The 20268-nt window shown below is 43.6% G+C and overlaps 1 protein-coding gene across 1 annotated transcript in view; it reads left to right on the top strand.

Annotated features, from left to right (window-relative positions):
• Window positions 1-20268, top strand: part of LOC114797992 (cadherin-4-like) — a 285019-nt gene that overhangs the window by 228557 nt on the left and 36194 nt on the right. Inside the window, exons 6-8 of the mRNA XM_028993348.1 lie at window positions 1713-1868; window positions 10318-10462; window positions 13840-14012. Coding sequence (XP_028849181.1) covers window positions 1713-1868; window positions 10318-10462; window positions 13840-14012 — 474 coding nt within the window. The remainder of the gene's footprint in view (window positions 1-1712; window positions 1869-10317; window positions 10463-13839; window positions 14013-20268) is intronic.

Below are 20268 nucleotides of genomic sequence, written 5' to 3'. Positions count from 1 at the left end.
TCTCAGTGCACTTAATGCAGAGAGCAGCTCTCTCCTGAGCTGGAGAGGAGCACGGCGGCCCACCGGACTCGCTTCTTATTAACAGTGGCGGGACGGATCAGATCAGCCTCTACCTGCTCTCCGCACCCCTCACCTGCCTAATGGAGGAGCAGCAGTCATTTGGGAAAAATAAGTGCTGGAGGTGCACTCTAGCAGCATACGCGTGTGTGTGAGAGACTGAAATAAGAAACATTTGGGGTTCTACCTGCTTGCTAGAAAATGGGACAAACAAAAAAGGTGTGTGTGTGTGATTGTGTCTGTGTCATGAAACACTCATTTGTACGTTTTGGCTATGTATGCTTTCTTTACGTTTGAGAGAGAAATATAGAGCTCCTCCTCTGGGATGCCCCAGTTCTGTAGAAAATAATGTATTGCACGTCGCTCTGTGGCGCTAATGAAATCAGTGTGTGTCCGTGTGTGTGATGGAGAGGACTATGATGAATGCCCGTGTTTATCTGATCGCTGCAGTGATTGTGCGGCGTGGAGGAAGGTTTGGCCTGCTTGTAAAAGGCTGCTTTGGAAATTGCATGACTTCGCTTATTTTATGGCACTTCTTTTCATACGAGTGTTTCATAGGAGGATGATGAAAGAATGTCTGGAACCGAGGTCATGGTGGCAATGCACATGCCTTCTACCACCTCTCTGACGAATGATGAACTGAACGCCGTTTTTTAAGTAGAGAATATAAACAAAACACCAAGATGATAAAGACCAACAAATCTACAAACAACCTGTGAACATATTCTATGGTCATTTTAGAAGTTTGTCTATGTGAAATGTTCAAAAAGAGTAAGAGTAAAAGAGCAAAACAAGTTCAGAGTCAATTGACACTGGGTCTAGTGCAAGCATCAAACCCCCTCCATGAACAACAGTTGACTATTGTATGTTTTGCATATTTATAACAGGAGTAACTGCACATGTCTCGATATTTTTTGAGAAGAATAAAGTACTCCAAGTGTTTAAAGTTTGTATTAACTGCATGCACTCATCCCACAGTGTTAACACCCATGAATGTGTTGCGGATGGATTAGATATCATTGTATTTCTTACACCGATTAAGTACCATCACAATTTTACTTGAGTGTCAACTACTGTCAATTACTGTATAACATAAAATACCACTTGTGACTAGTGTCCCAATGTGACCAAAGTGTCCAGAGGAGTCTGGACATATATTAACTGACTGGAAGTCACTTGTGTCTGCCAAATGAAGAAACTAAACGTGAATAATTCACTAAGGCCAATTGTTGAATACATATTATTGACCCAATAGTGACTACAGACCCCAAGAGAAACATAACACAAGTCAAGCTTATATGTATTGGCACCATGGAGGGGTTTCTCCAATGAGGCCCTTTTAAACATTCTCATTGCTCCTGACGTGTCATCAGGACCACATGATCACCAGTAACACCACTGTCCTTTACACCCGGGCTGGAGTGACTTTCTGAGGCCTGAAAGCCACTCAGATTGGGTCATACATGGCGGAGTCAACCGCACTGAATGAGGTGATTCCTGTCAAAATCCACGTTTCTGCCGCCTGACCTTCTCTATCCACTTCCTCAGGTCTGACCTCTTCATCAGATCCGACCTCTGCTGTCTGGTCTTGACAGTCTCTTTCTCTTTTCTCTCTCTCTCTTTTTTTTTTTACATTTTTTTTTATCCCTCCTCAGATCCGCTCAGACAAGGACAAGTCAAATCAGATCCGGTACAGCATCACAGGAGTAGGAGCAGATCAGCCCCCTAACGAGGTGTTCAAGATCGACCCAGTGACTGGGAAGATGTTCGTCACAAAGCCGATGGACAGAGAGGAACGATCTTTTTACCATGTGAGTAGTGCACCCTGCAGTGGTTTTTGTTCAAACACACACACACAAGCAGCACTTGACTACGCTCTCGCTTCGATTGAATGCAATTGTGCTGGGACCTATTTATGCACACAGAACCGTACTGTACCAGACCAACCAGCCTGACTGCAGCATCAACAATCCCCCTTAAAAACCTGGAAGCGTCTGTATAAATAGCCTCACGGGCATTGTTGACACACCAGACAGCCCCGAAAATTTCCATTTGCTTCAGTCACGAGCTGCCACCGTATGTACGGGGAAAAAAATGAACTTGTCGAGATGTCTGTGCAGGGGCACCGAGTTTATTCCGTCCTCGTTAGCCGTTTTGGGAGCTTTTAGCGCGTTAAAATGATCAGTGGCTTGTCGGTAGGGGATGCAAAACGTTGAGCGCGGAGGGCCCTGACAAAGCCTCGCTCCCGCTGTCAATTAGGAAAGACTTAGCTTAGCGTGGCGACTGCCGCAGGAGATGGCGAGGTGTGAAGATTTGTCGGGGGCTGTTGCGGCTAATGAAACGGCGTCTCTGCCCGGCTATGTCAGCGCGTTTTGATGTATTCCTCGCTGTCTGTTTACAGAGATGATATCATAGTTAGACACGGGAGCTTCTGAAGGTGTTTCAGGAAAAACCTTCTGACAGCACCGCAACGGCAACGCGGCCACCGGTCGCTAATGAACCAATAAACCGGCGTGCAAACAAGCAAGAACGGTGAGGGACATGTGGAGGTGGATGATGGACGGAGAGGTGCAGAAGCACAGAGCTTGTTGTTAATGGTATATTGTGCTTTCAAGCTATTTTTGTGTGTAAGGTGTGTGTGCGTCTGTCTGACAGCCCGGCTTGTGTATTGTGTCTGTTGGACTGTCAGGTCTCAGGTGGTATCTTGTTCATTTGTGGCAATCCTTGTGTTTAAGGTGCCGCTCCCCGTGTGAGAGAACCGTCCCTTGCCCGTCTCCACCACCCCCCCGTCCCAAATCTTATTCCCACATGTTGGTTTGTCCTTTGATTCATTATTAATAAAAAGGTGACACTAGTCCAGGCCTGGGTCCTTGACAGATATTTTTCTCATACAATGACGATGGTATCATATTCAATGTTTTGTTAGAATTGTTTTAATTAGCTTGCAAATTGGGGGATTATATTTGGAGTTGTATACTATTCATTACAAAATGTTACATCTAATACCAATATTGAACAGATTTGCCTTAGTTTAGAGAGTGTAACCTGACGGGTAGGTTTAGGCTTGTTTCCTGGTCATATTTTTACCCAAGGTCCTAATAATATAAAAATACAATACAGGCCAAACTGAAGGCATCAAAACTATGAATGAACACGTGTGGAGTTATGTACTTAACAAAAAAAGGTGAAATAACTGAAAACATGTTTTATATTCTAGTTTCTTTGCTCTGATTTCTGCTTTGCACACTCTTGGCATTCTCTCGATGAGCTTCAAGAGGTCGTCACCTGAAATGGTTCTCCAACAGTCTTGAAGGAGTTCCCAGAGGTGTTTAGCACTTGTTGGCCCCTTTGCCTTCACTCTGCGGTCCAGCTCACCCCAAACCATCTCAATTGAGTTCATGTCCGGTGACTGTGGAGGCCAGGTCTCCACTTTTTCTTAAGTGAAAGTGATTGTCATTGTGATACACAGTACACGGTGCACACAGTGAAATGTGTCCTCTGCATTTAACCCATCGCCCTTGGTGAGCAGTGGGCAGCCATGACAGATGCCTGGGGAGCAGTGTGTGGGGACGGTGCTTTGCTCAGTGGCACCTTGGCAGATTTTATTTTTTTGTGAAGTACATAAATCCACATGTGTTCATTCATAGTTTTGATGCCTTCAGTGAGAATCAACCAACGTAAATGGTCATGAAAATAAATAAAACACATTGAATGAGAAGGTGTGTCCAAACGTTTGGCCTGTACTGTATATATGATTGTATTCAGTGTGACAAATCCTGTGTGTGGGACTGAATGTCTGAATGTGTCTATCAGCTTGTGTTTGCGTGGGTATGTCTGTGTTTGTGTGAGGGCACGTGCATTCTTGCCTCACACACCCCCAGGTTCTCTTCAGGTTCTCCTGCAATTCTGCTAATGACTGTGGCCATTAATCCTCCAGCTTCTCTCTATCCCTCCTTCTCCTCTAAGACCAGTTTCTCCCTCCACTGCATTTATTTGATTATTTTCCCAGGTCTCTCACGCTTTCACGGCTGCCTGAACACTTTCTGTCCACCACCAGCTCTAAATTGCGGGGAGTGTGTGTATTGTGTGTGTTTGTTTGGGTGGACAGGTTTACCTATAGCTGAGGACAGGCCTGCGTTCTGCTCGCTCATTAAAGCTGAAACCTCAAATTCACCTCCCACCCACTAACTGCGCCCTGTCCCCACTACGGACTGGTCAGACAACAGCACCCCTCATCATACCCCTCAACAGCAGCCCGCAGAATTAAGCAGCTCGTCTAGACTTCTGTGTCTCTAAAACCAGGCAAACGTAGGATTTCTAGAAGATTCAGTGAATGCTACGGCAGTACCTGCTGTGATACAGGACGAACAGCATGTACAGGATATACGCTACAGGCCAGTCTGGGCCCACCCGTGGATTTAAAACAAATAAATGGTACACTGCTGTACCATTTTTAAGAAAACGTTATCATAAGTTACTGCTTTCAAAGTGAAATGTAATGTGAATTCCAAACTTGCATTGATTTGCATTGATTGACATTAATTTAAAATAATTACAAAGTGAAATTGGTCAAAGTGACTAATGGAGAAAAGTGCACAAACATGCAGTGATTTGCATTGATTGACATTATTGTAAATATCTGTGAAGGTTTTCTGTCATGGTTATCAAAAAAAAAGCAAAAAAAAGCAACTATCTAACAACATCAAAACAGCACTACCAACCCTCCCCAAACCCAAAATGCATTAAGGACTCCAGTGGATGTCATTTTTGTTTGGCTCCATTTCAATAATGGCAACTAGAGATAGAATACACTCACACAGAAACAAGTTTCCAAAATGTTAACACATATAACAAAAGTGTTCATGCATTAACATTGGCAGCACTGATAGTCATATAACAATGTGCACCCCAAACATGAGGGTGCTCTCCTACTGTCTTTGTTGTTGTCCGTAGGATTCATATCCACTGTGCTAAAGTGCTTGTTTTATTTCAACATTTTCCTGTGCTTTTGCTGCAGTAGCATGCTTTTCCTTGCTTTATTGCTTTCTTTTCAGAGAATAACAATCTCAGACGTTGATTGCTTTGGTCCTGTTGTATACTTTCTGCATTTGCATTCTGCCGTAGACGTGGAAAATGTGACAAGTGTATGGACAAAGAGATACTCAAAGCCCAGGAAAAGAATTGAATAACAACACATAGAAATTTGCAGTTTCTAAAAGTGCATTTGAAGTGTTCATGTTTCAGTGTGTATGTGTGTGTGCATGTGTGTGTATATACACTAGCATTTTGAAGATAATAACTTTAATTCCGACACAGAATTACATTTCCTCTTCTTTCAACAAGGCGGTAATCTTTGACTCGTAATGTTATTGAATTAGCAGATCACGGCAGCCGCGGCGATAAGTCGCTTGGCTTCAGTCAGGAGCTCTCAGCTACAAGCGCCATACGGATATTGGGGGCAGCGGCAGATTGGACAATGCAGGAGAAAGTAAAGTCAAATTAACCTTCAGCAGACCCGGCCGAGCACTTTCACAGGAGGGAGGGAGGGGAAACATGAAGAGGATATCTATCAAGGGGAGACAGAGCTGACACACACACACACACAAAGCAGCAGCAGCGGCTACACAAACACACACAGAGCATCCATGCATATACATATATACATGCTTAGAAAAGCACATCTAAATAGCACACAAACGATGGGGGAAATAATTATTTGAGTCCCTGCTGGTTTTAAATGATCATAATCTAATTCAGGTAGGTTTGTTTGAACAGTGAGAGACAGAACAATAAAAAAAAAATCCTAATTAATGTATTTCATCATCAAATGAGCAAGATTGCTGCTTCCCAGTTGTATTTTCTACAGGTAAGGATTTTACAGTGGGAGCTTCTCTACTCGTTACCTGTATAAAGGACATCCATCCATAGAAGCTATCAATCTATCCAGATTCCAATCTTTGCACTATGACCAAGAACAAAGGGCTTTCCAACGATTGTGTACTGTGTTTTTTAAGGGGACAGGGCAACTGCATCGCATCAAAGGGAGGATAGATGGGACCATGTACCATCAAATCTTGGGTGAGAACCTCCTTCCAACAACCAGGGCACTGAAAATGACTTGGAGAGGATCTGCAAAGCAGAGTGGGACAAAATGCCCCCGAGATATGTGCAAACCTTTAGTGAAAGTGAAAGTGAAGTGATTAACCCATCACCCTTGGAGAGCAGTGGGCAGCCATGACAGGCGCCCGGGGAGCAGTGTGTGGGGACGGTGCTTTGCTCAGTGGAACCTCAGTGGCACCTTGGCGGATCGAGTTTCGAACCGACCACTGTGGTTGCTAACAGGTACTAAAGTTCATTTTGCAAAAGGAATCAAATTCTTATTTCATTCTAGATTTGCTTGTTTTTGTTCTGTCTCTCAATGTTCAAATAGACTTGCCATTGAAATTATAGACTGAGCATTTTGATGATAGTGGGCAAACAAAACCAGCAGGGGTTCAAATAATTATTTCCCCTTCTGTAGACCCACAAATACACACATAATTAGAAAAATACACAATTTCACACATACAAGTAACTCCCAGACACACAATATACCTTCATTGTTAGATTATATAGATATCTGAATGTATATTTCATTTATGCTAATAAAAAACATAGACAGAACTGTCTTGTTTCTACCAATCTGGCAACACTGATGGCATGCTAACTTAGAACACTTATAAAATATCATGTTTGACGCCATCTACCAGTATTTCCTTTTTTGTTTAGATCATGAATGTTAGAACACAAAAAAATGTATATCTATAATCATGAGTAGAAAATTTTAGAGTTTAATTAATAAGAAGTAGTTTTTAAGCTAATGTTCGTTTAGACCTACATCTGTCATTTCTTGATCTGGTTTTTGAAAAATCTGATTGAAAATCTGGAGCAGCGCCTCTGAACCTTATACTGACTATAAAGCAATAATACACTTGAGGATGCATGTGTTATTTAGAGTATGACGCACAGTGCTGAAGCACAGTCATGACTTAATTAACAGTGACACACATCCTTTACTTTTGTTACTTTAAAGTCCATTCCACAGTCCGAAATCTGAAATCTTTTACCTTGCCACAGTGAAAGCACAACCATAGGTCATCTCTCGATTTGACTCCAAACGGGAAGCTGAAGGAGGATCAGGGGAACGTTATGCTTGCTTATTTTGCAGCATACAACAGAATCACAGCAAGGCCCTTCAATTTATTCCTGCACTAATTAATCACTGTAACCAAAAAAATCTCAGCTCGTTGACTTGACACATGAAAGATGGGTTCCCTCCACCCATTCTCATGTCAGTTTTTGTTTTCATCTGAACCACCTTTCCACCAACAGCGCAGAGTTCCGACGGTTTTCTCTATGCTGATGTCGGGGCAGTGGTGGCCTAGCGGTTAAGGAAGCGGCCCCGTAATCAGGTTGCCGGTTCGAATCCCAATACGCCAAGGTGCCACTGAGCAAAAAAACGTCCCCACACACTGCTCCCGGGGTGCCTGTCATGGCTGCCCACTGCTCCCAAAGGGTGCTGGTTAAAAGCAGAGGACACATTTCACTGTGCGCACCGTGTGACAGGAAAAAAAAAAAAAAAAGTGAAGTGATTGTCACATGTGATACACAGCAGCACAGCACACGGTGCACACAGTGAAATTTGTCCTCTGCATTTAACCCATCACCCTGAGTGAACAGTGGGCAGCCATGACCGGCACCCGGGGAGCAGTGTGTGGGGACGGTGCTTTGCTCAGTGGCACTTCAGTGGTACCTTGGCGGATCGGGATTCGAACCGGCAACCTTCTGATTACAGGGCCGCTTCCTTAACCGCTAGGCCACCACTGCCCCAGTGGTGGCCTAGAAGTGGAAGGCGGATTCTGGTCACCGCTGCACCTTCCTGTTTTCAGATTTTATTTAGTGGTTCTGAAAGTTTCCGAGGGCAGAATGTCTGGGCCGTCTGAATAGATCCAGGTTCATCGTCAGCGAACAGTCAGGACTCCTTGACTTTGTTATGATTGCTGAAAATTCTCTTTCGTCGTTGGATGTCTGAGCCCAGATGAATAAATCAGCGCTATTGATTCCCAACATACCTGTGTTGTGTGGCTTCATTGATCACAGATATCCGTTACCTTCGTATTGCCACTGTTTGAGGAGACAGACAAAAATAATATTTATGGAGCGGCATTGTAGTCTTTACCGCCGCTGCATATTTTCTGATCTTTTGTGAGAATGTTTTCCTTTCATGTTTTTTTGCGCACAATGTTGTGTTACTGACAGCCTTTCCCCAGGCGTATTGATTTCAGCTGTAATGTGGTGCCAAAACTTGGTTGTGAAACACGGAAATTTTGGAGAGGTATTTGTTGGCATGAAATAGAAGTGACTGAGTGAGTTATTTATTTGTGTCTGCAATTGATTGTTGAGTTCATGCATGTCAGAGGTTGTTGTAATTATTTGTATTTATTCATTTGTTTTTCTTCGGATGAATGAGTATTCCGAATCCCATTAAAACATAAATTCTCTGCATTGTTGTTTTGTAAGGAATCTTGCTAGAGCTATTAATGGCTAAAACTAAAAAGTAAAATAATGGATTAGGAAATGGCCCAGCGGCCCTTCAGTTCTTGCCAATGCGAGGTTCTGGCTGCTCACTTCACTTATACAGTACAGGCCAAAAGTTTGGACGCACCTTCTCGTTCAATGTGTTTTCTTTATTTTCATGACAATTTACGTAGGTAGATTCTCACTGAAGGCATCAAAACTATGAATGAACACATGTGGAGCTACTGTGCTGTGCTTAATCCTGTATATAACATCTCAGATCTATGCAAGGGTATTTAAAACAACAGGTTCTCTATTTCCGTTTGCTGTTTTTTGATCTCTTGCCGGTAGCTCATGTTCCCCTTATTTGCTTTGGTCTTTTGAACGTTTTTGCTTTAGGCAGTGATTTTTTTTTTTTTTTTTTTTACAGACCTTTAACACATTATGGAGATATTGTAGTACATTACACATAGCATCTAGGGCAGAAGAAGCCTAGTAGGTAACAAACTCGCTTGTGAGGCAGTAGTGGGTTCAAAGACACTTAACCCTGTGTGTCTCACTGTAACTACGAATTATAAGTCACTCTGGATAAGGGCACCTGTTAATGCTGTAAATGTAAATTGCAAAAAGGCAGAACTATTGTCATGGACACAATCACCTGTGACCAAGAAAGCACTGAAAACAACCAACTGGCAGAAAAGGCAAAAACCTCTTCTAGTTCTCTTCAGAGGTTTAGGACTGTTGCTGCAACTGACTACACTCCCTTCAAATTCTCTGCTGGTGCTTTGACTGTGTGTGTGTGTACACGTGTGTGTGTGTTTGCGTGCATGTTTCTACATCCTGGCTCTCTTGCGGCATATAAAAGACAGATTTTTCCTTCTTCTTTCATATGCCCTTCACTACAAGCCCAGCAGATCAAACACACACACAGCCCACCTCATATTTACTCTATGCTGTTTTGTGTCTGTACCTCTGCGGCCCCCGCACCCAGCTCCCCAAATCACTTCTGTCTCTGTCACCACACCACAGCCAACAGAGTTGTGATGAGCCGCCTATAGGAAAACTGGGGTCAACGCCTGAAACCGACACCAGAGAGAGCGAGCAGGAGCGAGAGCATGAATTATTAACATGTGTGCCGGTGCTCGTGTATGAGGAAGAAAGAGAGAACGAGATAAAGAGAAAATGTGTAAATTATTAAAGTGCTTGTTGTTGTGCGTTTGTTTGACTATGTGGAGGCCAGTTTGGGAATATTTGTCATTGTAGATATATATTGTGTGTCTGTGTATGAGGTAGAATTCGTGAAAATGACAACGTTTTGTTGACTGTCCCCCAACCCCAGTATCAAAACAATGTTTCTTTACAAAAGATAAATATTCTGTTTGCAAAGATGTTTATCACATTACATTGAAAACAAATGAATTGAATAAAATAATTTATATATATATATATAAAATACATGAATGGGATTTGTGAAATAGCAAAAGAGGGCATCATGGCAAAATGGAATGACACAACATAATCATTTAATGTTACTTAATACTTTATTAATCCCAGAGGGAAATTCAGAGTTTGTAGTAAAATAAAATCATAATCAAAATTCAGTAAAGATTCAGTTAACAGTAATCCATTATTTACATGTTTATATCCAGTGGTCCTGGCAAAACGTATGTGTGTTCTGATCTACTCCCTGGTTTTTGCCCTTAGCTACGAGCTCATGCCGTGGACATGAACGGGATCCAGGTGGAGACGCCTATTGATCTCTACATCTACGTCATTGACATGAACGACAACCGGCCAGAGTTCCAGAACCAGGTCTACAATGGCTCAGTTCTGGAGAACGCCAGGCCAGGTAAGATCCAGGTCTTGAAGAACAATGTGCAGAACTACAGCGGAAGCTGAAGGAGCTGGGTTCTGGCCTGTTCCGTTAACTTTTCTTTTTTTGTTGTTTGTTTGTTTTAGTTTCATTCACTCATTACAACAAATTATACTGAAAACCCAAAAATCTTCTCATGCTAACTTGTGATGGATTTTGCTGTAAATGATGGGTTGCGGACTGCTTCCTTTTGAACGTTTGATCTGAAAGTGAAGTGATTGCCATTGTGTGACACTGCAACACAGCATACGGTGACAAAACAAAACGTGTCCTTTGCTTTTAACCATCACCCTTGGTGAGCAGTGGGCAGCCATGAAAAGGTGCCCGTAAAGGTGACCATAAAAAGGTGCTATGCCACCACTGCCCCAGTCGTCTGAACTTCACCTCATGGACATGTAAAATAAATCACACATCAAACTGGGTGATTAGCTCAGTTAGCATCTAGACTACCACTTTAGAAACCACTTTAGCCAATCTACATAATTACATTTTTTTTATAACATGTAAAAATAAGCCAATATATGCAACAGTGAGTGGAAGACTGGCGTGATAAAGAAAATATTCAATAGAGGTGCCACAGGAAAGAAACAACAGATCTGATGAAATGTGTGATGTTAAATGAGTGTTAATGGGTTCCGCAGACTCCACTGTAAAGAGAACCCCATGATTAATTGTGGGTGCTTAGCGTGCTGTTAATTATCACTCTCCACTTGGCCACTGGAAATGAGGGATTTCAGAACAAGTGCGAAGTGCAGGAATGCTGAAAAGCAGCGCAGAGAGACAGATGAAAGTGTCGAGGACCGGTGAGATTCCCTCGCAGCGTGATAGACGTCAGATGGGGCTTGGTGCTCCCCGGTTTTGGACCCTGGAGTGGCACTGACCCAAATTAGGTCCCACGCGCTCGCCACTCAGGTCAGGTCTAACTGCGGCATTCTGGGAAATGGCAGGAGAGCTCTTCTCTCTGGCTACGAAGGGCGTCAGCAGTTTCTTTCTTCTGCACACCAAAAACACCGCGCACACATTTTTATTTTCGCTACATCTTGACACTCTTTGAGCCGTCTGTGTGGTGAACAGTGCAGGATTCGGTTCTGCTTTGTTTGTTGATTCGGTGCTGGGAGGCAGGGGCCATAATGATCCCCATCAAGGAGCTGTCTGTTGCATCATGGGTGATGAAATATTCTCGTGGCACACAGAGGTGCTGGAGATTGGAAGTGTGAGTGTATCTTTCCTAGTGTTCCAGAAACTAATGATCTAATTCCGCTTCTGCAGGTAATTGGGCATGTAACTTTTCTAACTGCAAGCTCAATAGTTTTTCCACTTCTTTTTTTCTACTTTTCGGACTTTATTTAAACTCATTGTCACAGCGAAAATCAATTACTCTTAAATGAGCCGCTCATGTCAAGCCTATCTGAGAGATGAAAGCTGAGCCTGTGGCTCAGTCGTCAAACAAAGGCGTCCACACACAGTTCTTCACTTTTACAACCACGTCCGTGGTGTGGAGCTGCCGCCGCCGTGTCTTTTCACCTGTTCAGTTCTCACCGGATCAGTGCTCAGGGTGAAGAGGGCACAGAAATCTCAAGACAAATGAGTAAATTAGAGCACTAATCCTGTCCACAGGACACAGTGACCCCCTGTGGTGGAGGCCGTTACTGCATCTCCCTTACTGGCACGCTTTCTCTCACTCTCCAGTCGTTAAAGCTAATTCCACTGTGGCACCTGTCATCATCATCATCATCATCCCAAGTGTTCGTTCACCATCTCTGCGAACGCAGAGGTTGATTTTCCTAATGTGCTTTTATTCTGGAAAAAAATGTGCCTTTCTTATCCTTTTTACTGAGTCTAGATGGGCATTGCGGATTAAATGTAGCAGGTTTAATTCTCCGGATGGATGGCACTTTTTTTTACTTCTTCTGGTAATTTTACAGCTTATGGTTTTTATGAGTCCTCTCACACAGGAAGTGTGTGCCAGATGAGCTATGAATCCATCTTATTGCAGTAAGCTGATCTTCTGTTGAGGCCCACGAGACACACATACGTACAATCTGGCCACCCACGCATAAGCACAACATCACTTTTAAACCACAGGGTTTCACACACACACACACACACACACACACACAACCACCAACACTCTGAGGCAGAGTTCAGACATCAGTCCAGTGCATGCATTGGAACAGACTCTTTTTGAAAGAGATTTTAAAAGCATAACAGAATGACAACAAAAATAATAAATACATGAATTTAGTAGTTCAAGTGTAAAAAGGAACTTCTAGAATGTCTTATGACGTTTAATAATGCTGTTTTGAAAGCAGAGTTTTTGACTGTAATAATACGAGTCTGTTTAAAGCTTGTTCAAACCCTAAGTGCACAATTTTAACATAGGCATTCTTTCTCACACACAGTGTGTTCAGTGTGATGGCACTGATCCGCTACTGTACCTTCCTCTCTGTGCTGTGCAAGATTCATGGCTCTATGATAAATAAATAAATATTTAAATAACAACGTTTTGGAATTTTGAGCCCCAGTGGTTTCAGTGGAAAGCCAATTACAGGGCTGAATTAGTTTCCAAATTAAAGAGTCATTTAAAGGGCCAGGGACCTAATCCCATCAGGCATGGTGCAGGACGCCCATACAAAGGACCCCCATTAAGCCAGCTAAGAGGCTTGTTTAATGAAATTAACACAGAGACACAGATGCAGTGCAGCATCCATCCACATCTATTCTGTGTTCCATCTGTAATTCGGGGGGAAAGAGACATTTAAAATAAAGAACCTTTTCACATGCACCCCTTTGTTCAACGGCATTTGTAATTTTGGATTACCCTCAATGTCACACACAGCCATGTGACCAGTAGTCAGACCTGTGGTTGAGATTTTGAAATTGATATGAGTTATCTAAGTCTTCCCAGTATGTGGGGAAAAGGACGCAAAGGCTCAAGTTCATCCTTCAAATTATGCAACAAAAAAAAATGCCTAATGGAAACTTTACCACATTAAGTGGTATTTCAGATGATTATAAAAGATGAAACATCACTATATTGTATTCAAAGTGTTGTTTCTTTGAATATTTAGTTTTGTTCAGGAATAGAAATGACGTCCAAATGTTTGACTGTTAGAAATCATGACAGCTGGTGTGGCTGCTTCAATAGAGGCTTCTTCCTTTTTGTCTAGACAATAAAGGGAATACTGTTGAATGGCCAGCCACTGGTGTTGGCATATTGGTAGAACTTGCGCTGTGCAATCCAATAATCACACACACACACTCTACTCACAAATATGAAGGTGATGTTTTGAACTGAGTGATGTGTGTACGTGTTGAACTTCTCTCTCTTACTGGACGTTTTCTCTCCACAGGGACTTACGTAATGACTGTGACAGCGAATGATGCTGATGACAACGCCACGTCCAATGGCATGGTGCAGTACCTCATCAAATCAGAGCTACCACACAGCCCCAACTCACACCTGTTCACCATCAACAGCCTGACCGGAGACATCGCCACCGTGGCGGCGGGCTTGGACAGAGAGGTAAACGGATAATCATATTGTATTGTGCCCATGCACACACAAACATTACAGATATGTACAGTAAAGACAGGTAGAGTCTGAATCAGGCACCTGTAGTTCACCTATATTACCAGTAGTGCAGTGGGTAAGCCAGCAGCGACTACATGAACATGATCTTTAGCTTGTTGTGGAAGTGGAATTTAGAGTTATATCAGCTGTTTGGAGACTGTGGAGAAGCAATAGAAAAGTAGTCTTTTTGTGTGCATGTCATTAACAGTAAGACGGAGCACCTATCACCTGAAAATGGCAGAACATAAAACAACGGGACATATAAGTGGTGGCCTAGTGGTTAAGGAAGTGGCCCCGTAATCAGAAGGTTGCCAGTTCGAATCCTGATCCGCCAATGTGCCACTGGGCAAAGCACCGTCCCCACACACTGCTCCCCGGGCGCCTGTCAAGGCTGCCCACTGCTCACTCAGGGTGATGGGATAAATGCAGAGGACAAATTTCACTGTGTGCACTGCTGTGTATCACATGTGACAATCACTTCACTTTGACTTTGACTTTTAACATGTTAAGCATGTAAACTAACTGCAAACATCGGATATGACATGACACAATTAGAAGAGATCTGGAAGAGTGCAAGGTTGCTAGAGCGCTCCCCATGTGCTACGTCTACTGTGAAAAATGGACCCTCTCTGTGTGGGTTTGTTTGCTGTACGTGCGCCTGCATGTACCTCTGTGTGTGCGTGTCTGTGCATGTGCTTGTGTGTGGTCAGAGTGGCGTGGGAGGTGTAACTTCAGCTCTGTGGTCATTGCGATGACGGGGCTGTCAGCCCGGTGACACCGGGTGGCCATGCTTATTTCAGCGCCGCTGCTGAAGCGCCATCGCTGGGCCACAGCGTCTGTCACCCCCCGTACAGCTGTCAGCAACGACTAAACCATTAACAACACGTCAGTGTCACACCAACCAGAGAGAGACGGATGAACAGAAGGGGAGATAATGAAAAACAGGAAACAAAGAGAGAGAGAATATTACAAATCGAGCTCCAGACGGACCTATAGATGGAACAGAGGAATGGTGACAGTGAAAGAAACGACTTAAGCACCTGTCAACTCAGAGAAGAGCAGTTTATGTTCCTCTCTCTGCATCCCATGATCCTCTGCTCTCCTTGGAGACTGGACCAGCTGTTGGGCTACTGTCAAATGAGTGTGTGTGTGTGCTTGTGTGAATGGAGGTGTGGAACGATGGGCCGGCGCAGAGGGAGAAGGGAAGGGACAAAGCGAGAGAAAACACCGCAGTAATTGGCAGACGTCGTCCAAATCTCTCGGAGACGTTTTCATCTGCGCCACGTAAGGAGGAGGCGCAGAACGTTCCAGAGGCGCGGTGTTTAGCGGTCGCAGGGCAGCCAGTGGGATGTCTGGCATGTGATTGAACTGTAGAGGGGGTAGAGGAAGCAGGTTAAGGCTTTTCCTCGACAAACACAGAGCTGGAGACAAGTGAGGAGACAGCACGTCACTGACACACACGCAAGCACGTGACTCAAAGCACGAACATACACAATCTTCCACTGCAGATAGATAGATAGATAGATAGATAGATAGATAGATAGATAGATAGATAGATAGATAGATAGATAGATAGATAGATAGATAGATAGATAGATAGATAGATAGATAGATAGATAGATAGATAGATAGATAGATAGATAGATCTAAAAAACACTCGGGTTCAGGCAAAGATCTTCAGCTCCATTGCACCTAATGCGCCACCTGGTGGAACACCAGGCATTGCAGGACGAGTTCTTTTGGCAACTCTATGCCAATCTTCAGTGGGCCAGATTAAAAACACCAGTGGGCTGGATGTGGCCGTACCCCTGGTATAGAGTACAATTTAAAGTAAAGAGGGGGTTAAAGCACAGTTCTACTTACTGCCTTTACTGTGTAAATTCGACACATACTTACAAGCAACCTAAATTTCTAAAATCCTAAATTTCCCTCTGAGATCAAAAAAGTGCACACACAAGTATACACACATGACATTGTCTGTTTATCGTGGAGTTTTTACTGATACAAATGTTTCCTTGGACGCCACCGAAGTTGCTGGCCGTCAAGTGAATTTTTGCATGCGGTATATATGAAACCATGCTGTTAACTGATGCTCAAACACACCCTAAGCCTTTATTTCAGGCATTGCCAGACGCACATGAAAAGTCAGATGCAGCCGTGGGAGAAGGCGGCAGCGCGGTGTGAGGGGGACAGGAGAGATATGGCAAGAGAAAGGCAGGAGGCCTCCATGTCTGCTTAGCGCACAACGTCGCTAATCCCCTCTGCCAGTCCCGGCAGAGGATTAAACACAGGGCCAAGGATAAGACCCTTGAAACACAGACACATGCACACCCAAACGCACACACTTACATTCGCCCATCGCGCACTCCCCCTGCCTAACTACCTCCATCTTTTTTGGGAGTTGATAAGGCGATGGGGACGGCCTCTGTTTATCGGGAGAGCACAGAGTTTATACAGGAACGTGAGGGCTGAATGGCAGCACACAAATATAAAATCAGCGCTGCAGCAGCGATGGCCAGGAGTGTAAATCTGCGAATAGAACTGACGGAGGGAGGGAGGGAGGGGTACAGGGGTGGTTAGACTCATAGACTGAGGATTATGTCTCCAATGAATCACGCCGCGTATCGGTTACATTCAGTCAGAGACACGAAGAAAACAGGATTCTCCCTGTCTATCCCTTATCCCTTCCTTCATCCTGTCACCTTCTCTGTCTGTCTCTCCATTCTCTCATTCTCCCTCTCGTTCTACACTATTCTCGTCTTTTCATTTATTTTATGTGACGTGGGCACAGAAAGGATAGTCAAATGGGGAATTAATCTAGAAAGGCTGAAGAGCACAGTACACACTGATCATCTTTAGTATGAAATTTTAAATGCCACCAAAACAGATCTGACCCTTCAACTCAACCTGCAAAAAGCTGCAAATCCTGCAGTCTGTAGTGGAATGTGTTTTTATTTGAATTTTTGGGGCACTCTCCCACTGCCACGATGCTCTACAGAACTGATAACAGTTATCAGTTTTTTAACTTATTTTAAGTTTGGCCCTCAACAAATCGGATTGGCTTATTTTGCTTAGGAAACCAATCAGAATGTCTAGCATGGGCTACATGAACAGGCAACACAAGCAGTGATCCACACATACAGGACACACATTCGCTCCTCATTAAATCGTGTTCATGCTTCTCTCGAGTGATCTTGTTTGCCAACTGCAGTTTCTGGGATATTTTATTCAATTTGCGGGCATCAGGGAGCCACTGTCAGTATGCGGGAGACTCCTGGAACCTCCGGGATGTCTGTCAGCGGCGTGTCTCCATTTAAAAGTGACAATCATTTAAAAGTGACAATCACTTCACTTTCATAGTTATGTACATGCACACACAACAGATGCTAATTTCTGCCATTTTTACAATGATCATGAAAATTGGCCAAAGGTGACCACTGAAATTAATCTGAATTTTATCATGGTCATTGAAGAGGATTGCATAATACGCCCTACTCACCGATGCACAACTTTATTGAAATTTTGAGAATTTGGTAGCCAAGTCAACCAAAACATTGTTCTGCTCTTGAATCATTGTTGTAGTGTGGCAGGGCTTGTTATCCTGCCAACGAAGGGGTGTTATCAATAACTTGATTATCAGTAATGTTAAGGTAAGTGGAAAATGTCAAAGCAACTTTCACAGCAGTTCTGGTGACAACAGTAAGAAATTCTCCAAGCCCTCAAGGATGCTGAAGAAAACTTGAATCATCTACACACACACACACACACACACACACACATAAAATGATATTTCCCCAAATATGCATGCAATTGTAACAAGATTGCCAGTGATTCCTAATGTTCATAATGTTATGGCTGATCAGTGTATGTGATCTAGAACCAAGATATGAGGATAGGTTGCGACATGATGCAACAAATTTTGAACCATTAACCCCCTTCTGCCTCATGGGTTCTTTTCTCTTCATCTCTGTGAACATAAATTCAAATTTTCTAAAGTTTTATTTGTCCAATTTTTTCTCATCTTCCCCTCTTCCCTCTTTTTTCTGTCTCTCCATCACTCTCTCCTTTCTACTGCGTGTCGTTCCCCTGCTCTGCGGTATTGTGCCAGGGTTTCTGCAGGATCGGTGGAGGTCGGCCTCGTGTCTAACTTGTCTAATTAGCGAGAGTGGGTGCTGCATTTGTCCGCTGATGGCACTGTCAAGCTGGTGAACTCTTTCTGTGAAGAGGTGCAGAGTCAGGGTGGGGAAGGAGGGTCCCGGTGAGCGAGGGAGAGGAGGAGATGAAGAGCTCCTCTGAAGCTCCCGTCTAATCCCTTTCGTCAGGACTGCCTCGCTAATTGGAATATTTACACTCCAATTAGCAGGTGAAGGAGACGGAGTGCGGATGTAATCAGGAATGCCAGGATGTGCGCGGTTTTCCCCGCGGCTTTCGGGGTCTGAGGTCCTCCACGTGCCAATTAGTGCCCACCTGAGTGTTTGAGGCATGATGGGCATGCAAACACCCGAGCACTAGTTTAAACACACAAATAGTCACAATTCTATGCAAAGTAATTCTCCCACATACATATGCATATTACTACATTTATACAAATAATATTAGCAGACAGTCATAATAATAATATTTACACATGATTTTGTTAGTTACTAGAAATCATTAGTAATTCATCTCATTTTATTTGCATTGCCACAGGTTTTATTACACAAACTTCGGAACCATTTGATCATTTCAGTGACACACACACACAGACACACACACAGACACACAGTGTAAAAGCTCTTGTTTTTTTGATATAGCTGAGTGCAACTGATCAGTGGACTTTATTGCCCGCTGTCAGCTTGCATCCCACTGACCACTGAGAGTCCTGCGCTCATATCTCCACTTAAACTCAAAGGGTGTGATTCAGGCCACGGAAAAAGGAGAACAAATGTATCTTGTTACTGTCATTATCTTATTCCCCCATCTGCACTCCGTCAGCTCTGTCTGTCTACATCCCACATTATTCCTCTGTCTCTCCGCCTGTCTCCCTCCATCCTGACGTCTTTCTGCTCTCACCCACCACTCATTGAGCGTCTAGAATCTTTACAGAGAATCTTGACTGAGGCTGACTGGTATATCCCATGTAGCACTCAGCCAGTGTGTATGTGCGTACAGCGTTGTTTATTGTGTGTGTGTGTGTGTGTGTGTGTGTGTGTGTGTGTGTGTGTGTGTGTGTGTGTGTGTGTGTGTGTGTGTGTGTGTGTGTGCACGCGTTCTCTCAACAACATTATAAACTGTAGGTCAGGCTACCAGCTGATCTACTGATTTTCATAAGCAGAGGTGAACAGCCAGGGTCAACATCCGGGGTCAGAAGTCAGAGACATGGTTGTGAGAGGTGAAGCTCATTTGCTCTTTCCCATCATGCATCGCTTGGCCTCTAGTTGTGTAGTTTTCGCAGAAGTTTAACTGCTGCATTAATCACTGCCAAAAACTGTGCGGTATAGAATCTCACTGCGTTCTAAATAATATTGCTTTGGTCTATTTAAACAAATGCAGCAAATAAGAATGCAAACAAAGAGTTACTGATAAGCTTGAAATTAACATTAATCCTCACATGGGGCAACTGTTTGGGCAATGTTGCTGGTTTTCAGTTTCCCACAACATTGCCCAAAAAGTGTGGGGGGGTATTTGTGAATGTCAAGTCCACTAGATCATCCATGAGCTATAATGCTGGATGGTCCTGAGATGTCAACAGAAGAGATCATGTAAAAAACAAGTGACCAACTAAACTGTTGCATGAGCTCAGTGGTAGATTTGTAGCGTCATTACACCTGTTCTTTCACGTCTCAGGGTTAAAGGGGAAAGGAAGAGCTGAAGCGAGACATGATTAAGGTCAGGATGTTTGATAAGGCACAATGGCCAAAAAGGAAACACAAAAGAACTCAAACAAACCCTGAGGCATGTATAGTTAGGAAGTTAGGATTAGCAACAAAACACTAAGGTACGTCTGATCCAGGTTAATGGCGCTATCAAACTGCTTTTAAGGAGTCCTGAGCAAAGCACCGTCCCCACACACTGCTCCCCGGGCGCCTGTCATGGCTGCCCACTGCTCGCCAAGGGTGATGGTTAAAACCAGAGGACACATTTCGTTGTGTCACCGTATGCTGTGCTTGCTGTGCTTCACATTGACAATCACTTCACTTTCTTAGAGCCGCATCCACCACTTGGTGTG

This window comes from Denticeps clupeoides, chromosome 10 (genome assembly GCF_900700375.1).
Source record: "Denticeps clupeoides chromosome 10, fDenClu1.1, whole genome shotgun sequence".
In the NCBI taxonomy this organism is placed as follows: domain Eukaryota; kingdom Metazoa; phylum Chordata; class Actinopteri; order Clupeiformes; family Denticipitidae; genus Denticeps; species Denticeps clupeoides.
This window is presented reverse-complemented; position numbering and strand designations above follow the sequence as displayed.